The following is an 18,688-nucleotide window of genomic DNA, read 5'->3' on the forward strand; positions in this document are numbered from 1 at the left end:
CATTTTAACTTATTAGATTCAAATAGTTCAACTATTATTTGTAAGTATTTTTTCATTCTTTTGAAGATTGGAATATATTTCCTTTTATTTGTCTTAGTATTTAGAGTTTATATTATTTAGCTTTGGAATTCAAATTTGAAGTGAATGTTAGCCATATTGGTACCACCAATTTTGCGTAGGGGTTGAGAAGGGTTAAGTTTGAACACGACAGGGTTCGATGCCTGTTGATCTGTGTAAGTTACTTTTAAGTTAGGTTATCATTTGAGTTGATTAGATTTAAATAGTTTAACTATTATTTTTAAGTATTTCTTGATCCACTTTGAGGATTGGAATATATCTGCTATTATTTGTTGTGGTATTTTAGAGTTTATATTATTTAGTCCTGGAATTTAAATTTGAAATGAATGTTAGGTTTTTGTGAATGTTAGCCTTAGTGCTACGACTAATTTGCGTAAGGGTTGAGAAGGGTTAAGTTTGAACACGACAGGGTTCGATGCCTGTTGATCTGTGTAAGTTACTGTTAAGTTAGGTTATCATTTGAGTTGATTAGATTTAAATAGTTTAACTATTATTTTTAAGTATTTCTTGATTCACTTTGAGGATTGGAATATATCTGCAATTATTTGTTGTGGTATTTTAGAGTTTATATTATTTAGTCCTGGAATTCAAATTTGAAATGAATGTTAGGTTTTTGTGAATGTTAGCCTTAGTGCTACGACTAATTTGCGTAAGGGTTGAGAAGGGTTAAGTTTGAACACGACAGGGTTCGATGCCTGTTGATCTGTGTAAGTTACTTTTAAGCTAGGTTATCATTTGACTTGATTAGATTTAAGTAGTTTAACTATTATTTTTAAGTATTTCTTGATTCACTTTGAGGATTGGAATATATTTGCTATTATTTGGTGTTGTATTTTAGAGTTTATATTATTTAGTTATGTAATTCAAGTTTGAAGTGAAGTTAGGTTTTTGTGAATGTTAGCCTAAGTGGTACGACTAATTTCCATAGGGGTTGGGAAGGGTCAAGTTTGAACACGACAGGGTTCGATGCTTGTTGATCTGTGTAAGTTTCTGTTAAGCTAGGTTATCATTTGACTTGATTAGATTTAAGTAGTTTAACTTTTATTTTTAAGTATTTCTTGATTCACTTTGAGGATTGGAATATATTTGCTATTATTTGCTGATGTATTTTAAAATTTATATTATTTAGTTCTGTAATTCAAATTTGAAGTGCACGTTAGGTTTTTGAGAATGTTAGCCTAAGTGGTATGACTAATTTGGGTAGGGGTTGAGAAGGGTTATGTTTGAACACGACAGGGTTCGATGTCTGTTCATCTTTGTAAGTTACTTTTATGCTAGGTTATCATTTGACTTGATTAGATTTAAATAGTTTAACTATTATTTTTAAGTATTTCTTGATCCACTTTGAGGGTTGGAATATATTTGCTATTATTTGTTGTGGTACTTTAGAGTTTATATTATTTAGTCCTGGAATTCAAATTTAAAGTGAATGTTAGGTTTTTGTGAATGTTAGCCTTAGTGGTACGACTAATTTGCGTAGGGGTTGAGAAGGGTTAAGTTTGAACACGACAGGGTTTGATGACTGTTGATCTGTGTAAGTTACTTTTAAGCTAGGTTATCATTTGACTTGATTAGATTTAAATAGTTTAACTATTATTTTTAAGTATTTCTTGATCCACTTTGAGGATTGGAATATATTTGCTATTATTTGTTGTGGTATTTTAGGGAATTCAAATTTGAAGGGAATGTTAGGTTTTTGTGAATGTTAGCCTTAGTGGTACGACTAATTTGCGTATGGGTTGAGAAGGGTTAAGTTTGAACACGACAGGGTTCGATGCCTGTTGATCTGTGTAAGTTACTTTTAAGCTAGGTTATCATTTGACTTGATTTAATTTAAATAGTTAAAAAAATATTATTTTTATGTATTTTTTTCATTCCTTTTGAAGATTGGAATTTATTTGTCTTAGTCTTTTAGAATTTATATTATTTAGTTCTGTAATTCAAATTTAAAGTGAATGTTAGGTTTTTGAGATTGTTAGCCTAAGTGGTACGACTAATTTGCGTAGGGGTTGAGAAGGTTTAATTTTGAACACGACAAGGTTCGATGCCTGTTGATATGTGTAAATTACTTTTAAGCTAGATTATAATTTGACTTGATTATATTTAAGTAGTTGAACTATTATTTTTAAGTATTTCTTGATTCACTTTGAGGATTGAAATATATTTGAAGTTATATGACTTTGCATTTTAGACTTGATGTCGGCCGAGTGTAGGGGCATCTAACAGTGGTGGGAGGATTGGTCAGTTGGGTGCAGGGTGGTGTGACTTCTTTGTGGATGATATCATCAATCATGACAATTATCTGCAAGTTCATAGGATTGAGTTGTGGGAGTCATCTTTGGCTGATCACTACATCGTTTATGTGTACGATGTGTGATTTTGTTTTATGTTTTTAAGTATTGTGCTGTAGTACTTCTTTTTCATGATTTGAACTATTATTTGTATTTCAGTGTTTACATTAATTGTGGTGTGAAATACTAAGTTTTATTTTGGTTGTCATTTTTTCTTAGTAATATTCTCTTTGTCCAAGTAGATAATGATATGTTGAGTATGCTATGATTTTACTTAGGATTGAGGAATCATTGATGTTGAATTATATGTGTATTGGTTGAGATTATGTTCATTATTTATTATCTAGGACCAGCTTCTACAACATTTATACTAAGGCAGAATGGTAAAACAGTGGATGTCAATTTAAACATCCATCGTTTAGGGTAACTTATACATTACTCATCTTAAACCATTTGAGTTTATGTTTCGGTTAAATATCTTTTTAATTATAATTTAAGTTGTTGTATGTTTAAACAAAATCATAAAAGTGTAATTGTGTTTAACTTATGTAGATAGTCATAATTTAAATTATATCATTGATGTAGATATTAATGTTCATAATCAAATTGTTGTCACCTATGTTTAGTTTATGGCATTGTGAACATTTGAAGTTTTGAGTTAATTTGATTTATTAAAATTTGTTGTTAAAGTTAAGTAGGTCTGTAAGTAAAATGAATGAATACATATGATAAATTGAAGAGTTACTCGTCCGTGCATCGCACGGAAACGGGCCAAAAGCCTAGTTGCATTGATAACATTGTTTGATCGATGGGCCTATCCATATTGTATTTTCTATTCACATGTTTAGTTCCAATCACATTAGTAATCGATACAAAATCTCAATGGTATACATTAGTTGCACGTACGTTTATGCAACTCTCATTCATCATTTTCCTCTGCCTCTATCTTTAATGTAGGACTAAAGAATTATTAGACCCTATCTCTCTATGGAGCATAGACATTATTAATACCAAATGGACAAATCCTACATTGACTGTCTTCATCAATAGAATGTAATTAATCCATCCAAGTTCATGTGCTTTGTTTTTTCTCAATTAATACTGGTTTGTTCTGAGCCACAACAATCTAATATTATTCATGATCAATAGACACCCTCTTCACTATGGTCACCTTCAACTTTTATTATATGCACTTAGCTTATAATTTGTTAGCTAATTATTCAGCTCATAATCCGTTTTACAAAATCTTTTGAAATATAATTTGTGTCACCTTCAAAGATTAATGATTTCTATTAGAATTAGGTAGGTCTAACTCAATCCAAAAGCTAGCTCAAGAGTTGAGGTTTGCAATACCATTTATAAGCACTTGATTGGCCACATCTCTAGCCAAGGTGGGACTCTAGCACACCCTCTCACGCCCAGGGTTGGACATCTGGAGCGTGGAATGGAACAGGTGACACAAATATGGAGAGTCAACAAATGGATCTAGGATAGGCTCTGATACCATAATAGGATTAGGGAGGTCTATACTCAACTACAAAAGCTAGCTCAAGAGTTGAGGTTTGCACTACCATTTATAAGTACTTAATTGGTCACATCTCTAACCAAGGTAGGACTCTAACACTTTCTTTTGGAGGCTTATTTTGAATAAAATGCAAACAAAGGGTTAATCTGTTCAAATTAAAGACTATTTGTGCAGCTTGTGAAAATCAGGTGAAAGACTATTTTCATTTGTGGAGTGATCAGTCCTATCAACAAGAGGTAGTTAATTTCATTATCTCTAAACTAATTAGGCAAAAATGAATGGGCTTGTTATGGATAAAAAATAAATAAATAGTATATTTGCACTATATATTAGTGCAAATTGATGGGAGTCATAATAGTATTAGCTATCTGTATCATCAGTAACTAGTACCCCTGATTGGCTGAACTATATGAATCAGATTTAATAGAAAGTACCACATTTGATTTGACTATACTATCATAGAACCTTTTTATACTTAAAATCATATAGATGTTCAACCACAGTTCATTAGTTAAAACCAGGTTTAATTATAAGTTAGACAATGATATATAACTGCTGATAATTAAGCTAGTGGTTGTACTTGCAGTTCCGACAACTTAGTTAGTTAAACATGCCACCAATGAACAGAACACTTCCCCTCTGCTTGAATTTGAAAGACCTATCAAATCACTTATTAACATTCAAGTTACTTCTTTCTTATTAATAAGTCATCAAAACTAGAACCTCTATTATTGTATATCTGTCTTTAATTCTGGATATCATCATATACATAATTATCCAAATACTGATGCCATCATTTCTGTTTTGAGGCATGGCAACTGAACTGAGGCAATGATAATTACTAACCTATGCAATAAATGATTGTATGATTGAAATTGCATGTATCTACCCAAAAAAGCAAGACTTTATTGCATCATCAAAATGTTCCACATACGTGATTTACTCGATTGAGAAATTCTACTAGCTAGTGAATTCATGTGGTGTACAGTATAATCTAAATTAATTGAACACTGGTGATGTGCTTATATATAGTAACTTGGTAATTAAAGTTTCACATTTGATGCATTCTCTTAATTTGGTCCATTCAACCATAAATATGAACAAGGGAGAACAACATAGAAATAAATTTAAAAGTTTCAGATTTTGATCCTCTAAGAAGTATGAAACTAAACCAGATGATCAAAACAAGGGAATAAATTATCACATACCCACGAATTTATAATGTATAATTTTTGAAGCGCGAGATCTCGTTATGATCTCATATATGCTTTTTAACTTTTTATTAGGTGATAGCTTTTGCCTTTGGGGTATAGTTAGATACAACATGAATCTTTAAGATGGTATATATCAATTGTAGATTTATTTGTTGGGTGACACCTATTAAAATTTGAAATTAAATAACTGGCATGATCTTCTTCTTATGACCTAACTCGCCCTGTCGCCCATTAGGTATCTGGATGCGCTCGCCCGTTAGATATTCGGGTACGTTGGTGTGTTATAAGTTACACATGGACTAAATATATGTCTAATGGAGTACTTAAAAATATGAGAGTAATAATCACCTCTAACTTGGTTTTTTGGGCAGAATTAGGTCAAGCATGAGTACTAATAATTTTGTATTAGTTGTCTCATATGGATCGATATTAAACTAGCCTGACTCAAACGATAGTGTGGATCGCCTTGTATGTAGGTCAACCCGAAAGGTTATCTTCCCCCTTCCTTTCATGAAAGGCCCAACCAAGAGTTTTTGGAGAATACTTGCCTGAGATTGAAGGGACTACGTCATCACCTTTAAATGCTGACCATGTTTCCATATCGAGGGAGGAGGCAAAGGCTGCAATTGAGGCCATACTTTTTTAAAATGGCTTTCTTTGTTGCATGCTCACTTAGGTTTGAATCGTTATTCGAGCTCAATTCTTTGGACAAATATGTTAATGCAATTTGATTTTGGTTTATATTTTAACTTTTGAGTGAATAAGACGAAGGTATACTAGACATTACAATTTTTTTTATATAAGGAGAGGCTAGCCCCCAACATTACAAACTTCAATTCAAGTGAATTTCTGACTAATTAGTTAAATCGACATCAACCGAAAGTGGATAATCACGAATTCTTCTCACTGCCAAAAAATGGTTCTCCTCTTACGAGCAATGGAAGAGTTGCTATTTCCAACATATCTACCCCTATCCTTGCTCATTAGTCCTAACATGAATTGAGAGATTTCATATATATATATATATATATAACAAGTTTTCCAATGATGATAATTTGATCAATGTCACCAACAAGTTAATTTCGCTATTGCCCAACTTGCCATGTTTATGGCGGATTGCACCGGTTTAAGTCTAGTATATTATTACTAGCTAGTTTAACCACATTATTAGTCAATTTTGAAACTCCAATTTTTTCAAGGATTTCTTCTATGTCATCTTGAAAGTACTAAAAGATAAAAATTTATGACCTCCTGCAACTTGAGGTTGAAGTGTTTCAAAAGATGGCACAAATGCAATGGCATAGAAGAAGCCCCCGAAGTTGAATGCTCCTATATTAACTGAGCACATAATAGTGGCTAAAGAAAGCTTGAACAAACATGAAGTATATAGATGCTCAACTCTTTTGTACTCCATAAAATCTTAATATGTTTCTCCGAACAACTACAACTCTATACTTTTACCCTTTAAGGTGCACTCCACAGTTGTGAGCATCTGAATCGTCTAAATTGCAAGGAATAGGACTAAAATATATACTAGAGTAGTAGACTAGGCAAACTAACAACTAGAGCTAGAAATGAAGATCATGATTGTGACTAGTAAAAATTAAACCATGACTAAATGTCGTTGAGCTTCAATCCTCAAATCTTCCTTCATTCTTCTAATGAAATCATCAAATTTTTTGTTCAATTCCTCAGTGCTTAGCGCCAAATTTGTTTCTTCTACAGCTTCTTCCTCTTCCAAAATCTCTCCAATCAGAAACTCATCAATTTCTGATTCCTTATCTTCCTCTTCATCCCCTGCTCCAAGTAGCTCAATTTCTTCACCTGGCTCCTCCTCTTCTTTCAAAACTGAATATTGTTCCCTTCCTTCCCCTTCTTCCAAAATCATCTCTTCAATGTTTTCTTCTACTTCTTCACCACAGTACCTGATTTCCACTGCATGCTCTCCTTCAGTATTCTGTTGTTGATCTTGATCATTGGTTTTCTCCAGCAACATTGGCTGATTAGTTTCAACATCTGAGTATGGTGTTTGTAAACCACCTTCAAAGTACTTAGAAGATTCATCACTACCACTTGAACCAGATAAAGACCTGGTTATTCCAACAAACACAAGGAGGCCATTGCATAGAAGAAACATGCAGTTCTTGTCTATGGTGTGTGTGAATAGTTGGAGAGGAAATGAAGAGAAGTAGAAGCTAAATTGATGGAGGAAACACATGAAAGAAGAAGGAGAAAAGAGGAAAGGAAACAATGATACTGAAACTAACAACGGGGTAAGCTTAATTAGAAAGTTATGAGCTTTTATGCTCTGAACCATGTGGGATTTAACTTGGTCCATACTTTTCTATTTGTTTCAGATTGAAAGTGGAGAGTTTCTGAATAAAGGTTGTTATAGAGATGGGAATGTTGATGTGATTAGGCCATGGAGGCCTCCTTATATATACACTTGGGAACTTGGTTTTTAATTCCCAAAAATACCCATGGTTGGCAAATTATTATGAATCAGATGGTGTGACATATTGATTTTATCCCAAACTCCCAAAGAGTACTTGAAATTGAGGGGTTTTGTTATATATTAAGATAGTTACATGACATGGGTACAGCTACTTATCAAGTTCCTATTTGTCCCTAAAATTGGCAAATGGTTATTCATGTTCTCTAGTTTTTGAGTTTGACATGTCAAGTGTGATTTAAGGACTCTATCTCAAGGGTTGTGGCTTGGATGAGGAAAGAGAATTATAAAGGAAGTGAACCTCCTTCAAAGTCACCCCACATTAGTCCCAATTATAAAAGTTTGAAACTAACAGTTCAGTACATGTGTATGAGTGATTGATATATGTATCAACCACACTTATTATTTCAATGATATCTGAGTTCCTGAGCTGCAGGTGAAAACTCATATTGGATTATTGCTTAGTAATTAATCCAAGGAACATTCCTAATTGTGGTTGGTTTTGTTACCAACAAGAGCCTTGAGATGTAAGCTAATAACAGTATAATCATTGAACAATGGTATGGCACTCACTCATTCTGTTAGTCTTATCATGATTATATTGAAATCAGGGAGCGAATTACCTCGCTCTTTATTGGCAAAGAAGCAGCATTCCAAGTAATGCACTCAATTTACATCGTGTCAATTGGCGTGCCTCATCATTTTAGCTTTCCACCACACCTAACAATTTTTTTAGTCCTCAATGTTCTGTTTTGATGTGAAGTAAAGGAAAAAATGAAAGGAAGAGAAAATACTGAGATAATGAAATGATTTTTAAATTGTTTGGATTGAGTGAAAAAAAAATGGAAAAATAGAATGAAAAGCGAGAAAAAGAAAAATCAGTGTGTTATAGCCATTTTATCCACAATGAGAGAATTAAAAAAAAATTGTGATTAGCAGTGTTTTCATACATAGATACATTAGAAAGTATGTGAAAATTGTGTCATCGATTGTTTTTTACGCCAAGAAACGTGTGAACGTTTTTTGGTATAATAATTATTGATAAATAAACATACGTGTCAGTCAATGTTTTTAACTGTCGCAAATATTTGCGGATGTTAAAAATCGTCGCTGACATGTATATCTATTGGATGACATGAAATTTTATATGTTCACATATTATTACACTTTGGTAATGACACGCATATTATTTCCCCTCTATTTAATAGTGTAAGATCAAGTTTTGATCAAATAGTACAACTCTATGTTTTGATGATTACATGTTAACTATTATGTATGAACAATTATGGTACTCTAACGTTGTTTTCTGAGTGTTTTAATGACAGGCTCTGACTCTGGTCTAATTACACATAAATCAGAAGCACTATGCTCAAAGAGTAACCTACGCAACGCTTTCGCACTCACTATGTTCAATCTGAACAATAGAATAAGCTTCAGAAGATCTGAAGATAGTTAAGCTCTGATATGGATTCAGATCACTTGAAGTTCTGAAGACCAGAAGTTCTGAAGACCAGAAGCTCTGAAGGTCCAGAAGCTCTGAAGGTTCAGAAGCTCTGAAGGTCCAGAGGCTCTGAAGGTCCAGAAGTTCTGAAGGTCCAGAAGCTGAGAAGTGAAGACTCTGAAGTCCAAGAGTAAGCTGGCTCTGAAGACCAAGTACTTCTCCTCTGAGTCCAGAAGCAGAAGGTACAAAGGTCAGAGGATCCAAGCTTCCCTCTGACTCTGATCACCAAGCTTCACAAGTTCCAACATGAAGCGTCGCTCTGATCAGAAGTCATCTAGGTTAAAGGTCAAGTCGCTATCCAAGTACAAAAGCAACTGTACTATTCCTGACGACCTTACCTAATTTATTCAGCCACAACAGAACCTGAAAAACCCAGATCTGCCCTCCAACGGTAGCATTCCATGCAAACGTCTAAACCCTAATCCTTGGAGTATATAAAGAGGCTGAAGATGAAAGATGCCGCCTAAGAAAGCTCACGCGATATACAAATATTCTCTTAGCAATTTTTCTTCAAACTGTTCTTATTTTGTTTACTTTAGCTTTCTGAGAAGCAATTCTTTGTAAACCCAAACTCTCAAACAGTTGTTTGTTTTTCCTTAAGGAGACCAAGGTTGGTTAGATCCTTGAGAAGACTAAGAGAGTGAATCTTAGTGATAGCTAAGTCATTGTATTGTTAGTCACTTTGCAGGTTGCAAGTGCAGTTGTAACAAACTCTGATTAGTGGATTGCCTTCATTCTAAGAAGGAAGAAATCACCTTAACGGGTGGACTGTATTAGCTTGAGGGATTTATCAAGTGAAACAGGATAAAATCATTGTGTGCTTTCCTCAACTCTTATCTTAACACTTTTATCTTCGGTGTTTGAAGAGATTTGTTAAAATCTCAAGTGGGAAAAGTTTTAGATTGAAAACGCTATTCAAACCCCCCCTTCTATCGTTTTTCATACCTTCAGATAGTGTTATCCAAACCAGTGTTATTAAACTCGATCCGGTCATCGACTCGGTCAGGACACTGAATTAATGGGTCACTGGTTCAACCAGTGAGTCGATAGTTCAGCCGCCCGCTTAACACGGTTTATGTTAAAAAATTATAAATTCATGGTATAAACTAACATTATATATTAATAACAACAACATATTTAGGAGGTTATATATTACAAATATAATTGTATAATATTTGATAGTTAAATACAGAATTAAATTTTTACGGCATATATACATATAATTAATCTAAAACAATAGGTGTTATATGTTTTTTATAACTAAATTAATTGGTTTGCTCAAAAAATCACATCTGCAACCAAAAAAGCTTATAGCCCAAAAAAAAAAAGCAACGTTATAATACAGAGCCCATATGGGCCTCCATTTCAAATACAACACCCACTTCAAACCCTAATTTGTAGCAACTTGAGAGTGTGCAGCCATAATGAGAAATTTGGATCCTTTCCAGCACTTTTTTCCCTCCAGCCCCTATAGCCACATCCTAGCCATTGATTTTTGTATTCAAAGGCTTGGATTAAATTGAAATTGGGAGATAACTTAAATGATTGGGTAAATATCCAAGTTGGTCCCTAAATGTGTCAGCTGCCTTCAAGTTAGTCTCTAAACTTCTAAAATGCATCCCGCGGTCCCCAAATGTGGCAAAAGACATTCAAGTTAGTCCTTGGCGTTAAATAATGTGACGGACGTTAACGGAATGCTGACATGGATTTTTTTTTGTGAAAGCTGAAGCTTATGTGGCATTTGAACTCAAAATTAATAAAATAAAATAGTTAAACAAATAAGAAAATAACTCCAGTAAATGAAAAAACTCTAACCCTAAATTAATCTTCATCATCTCACCATCTTCATCACCACACCAGAACCTCCTCTCATTATGCTTACAAATCTAAATGGGTTGCTGCTTCAGCAAAGTCACAACCCAAAACCCACAAAACTGAAAAGAACCAGCAGCAACCCCATGTGAAATTCTCACTCCCCAAATCAAATCCAACCCATGAAGAACCTCACCGCTGCTACTCCGCTAGAAGAGGAATCGGTGAAGGAGGAGTCGCTCATCCAGATTGCACCACCACCGTATTCAACATCAACATCAGATCTAAAACCCCCACAAACCATTGCTTGCAGATCTGGATGAAGTTGTTGTTGGGGGAAATGGGTTCTGGGTTCAATTTTACTAGATTCTGGCCTTCTAGGTTCAATTTGAATTGTATGGGTTTGAGTTAGAAATCATACGAGAACATGGGTTTTGGATTCAATTTTTATGGGTTCTAGTTTCAATTCTTTCTGGAATAGGAAGACAATTTTTTTCCTTAAGTTACTTTTTACAGATTCAACTGATAATTGCTCCATCAAAGGCAGTGCTGGAGCTTAAGGATGTTGAATATCAATGGCATGAGTTTATTAAAAATGGAAACACGATTTATATTGGGTTACTATGGATTCCTGTTGTTTTGATTTATCTAATGGATATCCATATTTTGTATGCAATATATTCATCTTTGAAAATGAAATTGTGGATTTTTTGGGAATCAAACCTTTCTCTAACACAAGAGGGAACAAAGGTTTGATTTTTATCAACAAAGAAAACAAGAATAGGAAGGAGGAATATGAAGGTTTTGAGTTTTGTAGGTTCGGAAGTTTGAAGGTTTTGAGTTTTAAGATGAAGTTTTTGAGTTTTGTGAGTTGAAGGGTATGAGGTTCAAGTTTGAAGGTTCTGGGTTTTGTGGGTTTGAATTTGAAGATGAAGATAAGATGAAGATGAAGATGGAGGTTATGAAGAATGAAAAGGGATTAGTGTTGAAAAAAATCAGGATTAATTTGGGGATTTTTGTAAAAATGGTGAAGTTTACATTGGGGACTAGTTTGTCATATTCAAGGACTAATTTGACACCCTAACATTCCAACTCCACATAAGCAGTCCAGCTGGGCAAAAAAATTAAAACAAAAAAACTTTGTTAACGTCCATCAACATTATTTAATGTCAAGGACTAACTTAAATGTCTTTTGCCACATCTAGGGATCACGGGATGTATTTTAGAAGTTTAGGGACTAACTTGAAGGCATCTGACACATTTAGGGACCAACTTGGCTATTTACCCTTAAATGATTTATTGAGGACCAATCAAAACACTGCTGCACATGCATCCGCTAGAGAGGATCGGTTTTGAGTTTACTTTCCATGGTGGTACAGAGAGAGCTACTTCAATGTTTGATCACTCCTTCTTCTACCTCATCTCTCCCATCTGATTCGTTTTTATTTTTTCTCCTTTTCTTTCTATTTCATTTGAAGTCATCAACCATTATTTCCCTTTCTCAAGAAGGGACGAACTCAAGCAAAGAAAGAGTGGGAGTGAGAGCGATACCATAAGTGCGTGATTCTTTTCTCCTTCCTGTAAAAGAGAACTCAGATCCCTTTCTCAACTCAACATTGTAAAACCAGAGTGCTAGCCTCCAAAAAGAACACATTTTTCTCCTTCCTCCAAAACAGTTTTCACGTTAAAAAAAAAAGACTGACTTGCCGGTCGAACCGAGCCAGGCCGAGTCGCCGATTTTGACTAAGCTGACCGAGTTGAAATGGTTCATACCGAGTCAATTGCATACCCGATCGGATGTGTGGCTCAAACCGACCATGGGTCCGGTTCACAGTCTGATCGGTCGAACCGGCCGGTTCGAACCGAGTTTAATAACACTAACCAAACTACCATTAGGGGAAACTACCATTAGGGGTGACAATGCATTCCAACTCCCTCACCCTGCTTCCAATTTACTAAAGTAGATTGAGTCGAGTTAGCTCGCTGTAGAATGTGAGTTCGAAAAGCCAACTCAGCCCACTTAGTGGTGAGTTGGTGGGTTGGTTCAACAGTAAAAAAAAATATGGGCTGAAAAAACGTAGGTTGACTCATTCAAACCCACCAAAAAACAAGAAGTATTAAAGAGATAGATATTGTACTTCAATTACAAACTATTCCTGTAAAAAAAGAGTTCAGAAATTTTTTCGTCTTGCAAAATAGTGAATTATTGGATTTGTTCTCTGTTTATTTTTTTGAAATACATTCTCATTTTAAGAAAATACTCATGTTTGAGTTTGTGTGAAAGACTAAAACAAAGATTTAAGGATTGAAAATTACTAAAGTATTTCCATAAAGTGGGGATGTATTTCAAAGAAAAATTTGAGAAACCAAAAATCAATAATTCACTATTTTGTAGGGACCAAACCCTTATTAGCAACAGCTGAAAATATTTCAATTTTTTTATTATTATTATTTTTATAGATAAATGTTAGTGGTTAGTTATTAGTAAGTTAGAAAATCCCTTCAAATTTCTCTTCCAGGATTTAAACCCTGGACCTTCCCCTCCCCAACCCTTATGTCCCATAGCTCTTACCACTTGAAAAAATTTCGGTAACGTTTCCACAACCAAGAGTATCGATAATTTACCAATAGCTTTTTCCGTTGATAAGTTGTGGTTAGTAACTTGACTAAATTGAATGAAAAAAGACTCTCTTCGCTAAAGATAAAAGTGTTTTATCGATGGAAAAAACTTCAACTATTAATTATGTACACCCTTCGTTACTACTATATTACAATCCCCTATCCCTTAAGTTCTGTATTTATATATATATATATTCTCAATGCACCACAAAATAACTAACCTTTATTAATAAAATATTTATTAAATGAGGAAATTAGTTAATAGTATACAAGGTTACAAATAGAACTTTGAGAGACCTACATGAATGTCTTCACAACTAGTACTATAGCCAATCCGATCCAAGCCAGAAGAAGCACTTGATCGCGTGATTCTCTGTGCAGTCAAATGCAACCCGGTGATCCCGCAAAAGGAGGGATCCAAATTGAATAAAGTATATATTAAACTTGCACAAAGGCAACCATTATTCAGATTGAGAAGGAAAAACTTATCTTCACAACCTAATTTCACCTCCACTTAGATGAAGGAAGAAATAAGAGAATGTGTGGTACAAAATTTTCATATCTTTCGAAGGATAACTCAAGTGGTAGGAACTGAAAGACATATAAATTGAAAAAAGGTAAATCTAGGTATCAAATTTCTGAAAAGGAAATTTGGCAGGGATCAAATTTCTTGAGGGTGTTAGAATATAATATATACTCATTCATTTAGCTCTTACCCAACAACTTAAACTTTTGGAGTAATTGGTTGCTTGACATAGTATTAGAGCCTCTATAACTTAGCGGTCTAGATTTCGATCCTTACTCCCTTAACTGTCTAATTTATTTTTTATAAAAAAAAAAGTGGAATTTAAGCACATATAGGTGGGCTTGTGCATTTATTCACGCTTCAAACTCAAAGGGCTCTTGCGTGGGGGGGCGTGTTAGAATATAAATAAAACCATTCATTTAACCCATACTCAACAACTTAAGTTTTTTGGATACTTAATTGCTTGATAAACGGGAAATTTGGCCAATAAAAAAAACTCTTCATATCATGGTTGCTTTACATATCTAGAAACAAGTTTCATTTCAGGGCAAAAAGATCGAAGTAATGCCACAATGGCATAATAGAGGTGAGAAATGAGAATAGGTCAAATCATTCTTAGGGGTCTATGACTTTCCCTACATTAGACTCAGGTCAGGTCAAATCAGTACGGACAACACATAAACTTGTTTAAAAACTTATTTAGTTAAAAAGCTAGGTCCAGACTATTCAAAAAGTCTTGTAAATCTAACATGTTAGCCTATTTAAAATTTTAAATAAATGGAATTAATATAAGTATATTTATTTATTTTTTTGGTTGGAAGGAGGGCCAAACCCAGAAAAAAAAAAAGAATTACAAACGAGTCGAACGCGGGAAAGACCCTTCTGCTACACCACCAAGAAGTAAATTAAAACATCTAGAGGGAGGGGTCTCCCAAACGTGAGTACCCAAATCTAGCTCATGAGCCAAATTCGCCAAACTACCTGTTACTCAATTCGCTTCTCGCCAAGTATGGATGCATCACACCTCCCAACTCTTTGACATCGATTCCCTAATCTGGTTAATCATGGAAGTAAAATTATGAGAAGATTCACAACCCTCATTGATAAGTAATACACCAACCTCCACAACAATCCAGGAGCCCTCTACCCCAAGTAATACAGCAACCTTTGAGTCGCTTTCCACAACAAAACGCTGGTTGTGCCTAAATTCCTGCTGATACCAACCAGCCATCATCCAGATGAATCGCGACATACACCACCGCACCCCACCATGTTTCCCGGCCTCCTTACGGACCCATCAGTGTTTCCCATGCCTAAATATATTTATCATTTCCATTATTGCTATGTTATGCATTTTTATATATTTAAGCAAGCTAAATTATATAATGATTCTAAGATACAAGTCTATTTAGAAATAGAGTTATAATCTATTTAAATAGTTTAATATGAAGTGTAATTTTAAGCAGGTACTCTGACTCTCAAAAAACCCAACATAATCTAGCTTATTTCCATCTTTATCTCGTAGCTAACAATATTGTTAGTTTGTTTATAGAAATATTTCTCTAAGTATAATTTAAATCGTAAGCGTATAAGTTTGATAATATCTTTATATATAGATTTGTTAGAAAACGTCAAAGTCATATTATGAAACTAATTTTTAAATAGGTTATCAGGTCAGCGAGGCGTTCATGAAGGTAAAGTCAAACTTTAAAAAAAATCTATAACAGATAACAGACCAGACTTAGGCCTTAAAACTTTTTAATAGATAAAACCTATTTACACAAACTTTACCTCGGCCTAACCTATTTCCACCTTTAGACACAAAGCTCTCCAAGTCCATATCAACTAAGTGGTCATCAAGTAAAGTTGTTCCTAGCCTGCGAAAGGCTTACTTACAACACATAAACTAAGAGGGACTATGAAGATATTTTCATTCCATTGGGTGAACTGTAAAAACAAACCAGAGTGATGTAATAGTACACTAGATTTTTCTTTAGGTTGCTGTAAGTGATATGGTTCATAAAATTATTTTAATAAAGACACTAACATGAAAAGTTGTGGAAGGGTTGGAGAAAAAAATTAATATAAGTGTGAAAGATACTTGCCTTTTTGTGACGCTTATCAAATAAAAATCAAATAAAAAAACTTGCCTTTTTGAGAAGCCAAATGTAGATTCCCAATTCAGTGAAATGATAGGACCAAACAAGATGAATTTTGTATAAATAGTATCTCAATGATGAAGCAGAGAGTTCTCTCATGGTAAAGTCAATAGATATTTTTTCCCTTTCTTTCTTTCTACTTTCTTTGTTCTGTTCTTCTATTCTCCCCTCCTCTGAAACTAATCTCACCTTCCACATGGGAGAACCTCAAGAATTGCAACTAGAAAAATTGGGTAAGTCAATCAAATTTTCAGCTCCCACAGTTAAAAACATGTGTTATGGAATCATAAGTCTCACAACATCAAGACCAAATAGTTACTGCCTTGTGTTTTCCTACAGCTATATCATCTTTTGTTACCATTTTCACCTTAACTATTTTGTTTTGCCCTGATTATACGCTAAGAAATCCTTTTGCATGTCCAAGTGTTACGTAATATGTATCATGTATGTATATGTGATAGTCCTATTTCGATGGCTACAAGAATCTAAACTGCTAATTAGACATAAGCCAACATAATAATACAGACAAGACACCCTTAGCAAGAAACAAAACCATAGAACCTAATATTTTCGTCTTAATCATGTCAATTGGTATGTGAGTGAACTTATGAAGCATCAAAGCACCCTCATTTTTTCTTTGAATAATAATAAGAAGAAAAGGAAAAAAAATAAATGAAGAGAAAAGGATTTTGCGGATCAAAGATTAGCGGAACTTTGCTTAGAGAAAATGAGTTGTTTTACATACTATCTCGAGGGTTAGTCTCATGCTGTCAACGGTGGGATGCCTTAGAAAACAAAAAATAAAAAACTTTAACATACTATCTAAGCAACTAAGAGTATATATTGATCAAATGGTATGTTTTTGCAGAAGCTAATGGAGCCAAGCATACAAATTCACTGGAGGAGAACAGTTTTCCATGTCAAATGAATCAATCAATTAAAATCAGCCAGAGAAAAAGATATTACCTTTGGCTACGAATAGCCGTCTATGCAACATTAGCGTTGCTGGGCCAGTCAGCTACAACCCTTTTGGGAAGATTGTACTATGAAAATGGTGGAAAGAGCAAATGGATGGCAACACTTGTCCAGGTTGCTGGTTTCCCAATTCTGCTGCCTTATTATCACATCTCAGCACCCAAAGATCTCACTGAAAACAGCTTTTATCATCAGAATCAGCCTTCTAAATTAGTGCTAACACTTGTCTATGTCTCCCTTGGCCAACTTGTGACATTAAATTGTTATTTAAATTCTGCTGGGCTCTGGTTCCTTCCAGTCTCTACTTATTCACTCATTTGTTCATCTCAGTTGGCTTTCAATGCTATTTTCTCCTACTTCCTCAATTCACTCAAGATCACACCTTACATCATCAACTCTCTAGTCCTTCTAACCATTTCCTCTGCCCTCCTTGTGTTTCAAGATGAGTCACCTGATTCAACACAAATCTCCAACAAAAAGTATGTCATTGGATTCATATTCACAGTTGCTGCATCAGCTGGGGTTGGATTAGGACTTTCCCTTACACAGTTTGCTTTCAAGAACGTCATAAAAAGGGAAAATTTCAAAGTGATCATAGATATGATAGTTTATCTGTCCCTTGTAGCTACATGTGCTAGTCTAGTGGGACTTTTTGCTAGTGGAGAGTGGAAAGGTTTGAAGAAAGAAATTGAGGGGTATGAGACAGGTAAAGCTGCCTATATATTGAATCTTGCTTTTACAGCCATAATTTCGCAACTCGTTACTCTCGGTTGTACGGGACTGGTTTTCGAGGTCTCTTCCCTCTTCTCCAATGCTATAAGCGTTTTGGGTCAGCATATTGTTCCTATATTAGCTGTAATGGTCTTTCAAGACAAAATGCATGGGATAAAAGTCATTTCTATGGTGTTGGCCGTTTGGGGTTTTATATCGTACGTGTATCAGCAATACCTGGATGAATGCAAATCCCAAACAGAAGATAGAAGCAGAATTCATCATGTTCCCAAAACTTGTTCACATTTAGAGAAGAGGGTAGTAGATGAATTATCTAGGCTTTAACTCATTAATCTGAGACTAAAACGGGGTCAGATCCTCTCACGTTGGAGACTCATGTGCAGTGACAGACCCATAAAATTTACATTGTAAGACAATGCTCATATATAAATTTATGGCATTTTAAAAAAAAATGAATACCACTAGTATTAGCATGCAATACATTGTCTCATTTTTGAAAGCATACAATAATTTTCTCATTTTTAATATAGTAAAAATCTCTCTCTTTCACTCTCTGTATGAGGCAAGATTTATTGCCAAGGGATAATATAACCAACCAACAACCAAAAGTAGACTAACTTATTACAATTAGTGATGTGATCAAACCTCAAACAACTGAAATGGTTTTGTGCATTACATTGTCTCATGGCTGGTCTCTATGGAAATCAATAATGTGTTTCTTCATAGAACAATGTTTGAGGATATTTACATGTTTCTCAACCAACCATATTTTTTTTATAGGCAAATGTTAATTGTTAGTAAATT

At 34.4% G+C, this 18,688-nt stretch overlaps 2 protein-coding genes across 2 annotated transcripts; one reads left to right on the forward strand and one right to left on the reverse strand.

The window, feature by feature from the left end:
• Positions 1-6,475: 6,475 nt before the first annotated feature.
• On the reverse strand, positions 6,476-7,531 carry LOC130721848 (uncharacterized). Its single transcript, XM_057572429.1, has one exon. The coding sequence runs from the start codon at positions 7,444-7,446 to the stop codon at positions 6,712-6,714; it is 735 nt and encodes a 244-aa protein (XP_057428412.1). The 5' UTR covers positions 7,447-7,531; the 3' UTR covers positions 6,476-6,711.
• An 8,749-nt stretch (positions 7,532-16,280) lies between these two features.
• On the forward strand, positions 16,281-18,379 carry LOC130723800 (probable purine permease 10). The gene is made up of 2 exons (XM_057574931.1): positions 16,281-16,410; positions 17,046-18,379. The coding sequence occupies exons 1-2, from the start codon at positions 16,374-16,376 to the stop codon at positions 18,206-18,208; spliced, it is 1,200 nt and encodes a 399-aa protein (XP_057430914.1). The 5' UTR covers positions 16,281-16,373; the 3' UTR covers positions 18,209-18,379.
• Positions 18,380-18,688: the final 309 nt, after the last annotated feature.

Source organism: Lotus japonicus, chromosome 6 (assembly GCF_012489685.1).
Source record: "Lotus japonicus ecotype B-129 chromosome 6, LjGifu_v1.2".
NCBI classification, from domain to species: Eukaryota; Viridiplantae; Streptophyta; class Magnoliopsida; order Fabales; family Fabaceae; genus Lotus; species Lotus japonicus.

Bases quoted from the DNA above. Each gene is read 5' to 3' on its own strand.
- LOC130721848 (XM_057572429.1), bottom strand. From the start codon at position 7,446: ATGGACCAAGTTAAATCCCACATGGTTCAGAGCATAAAAGCTCATAAC.
- LOC130723800 (XM_057574931.1), top strand. From the start codon at position 16,374: ATGGGAGAACCTCAAGAATTGCAACTAGAAAAATTGG. The intron at 16,411-17,045 runs GTAAGTCAATCA...ATGTTTTTGCAG, and splicing joins ATTGCAACTAGAAAAATTGG to AAGCTAATGGAGCCAAGCAT.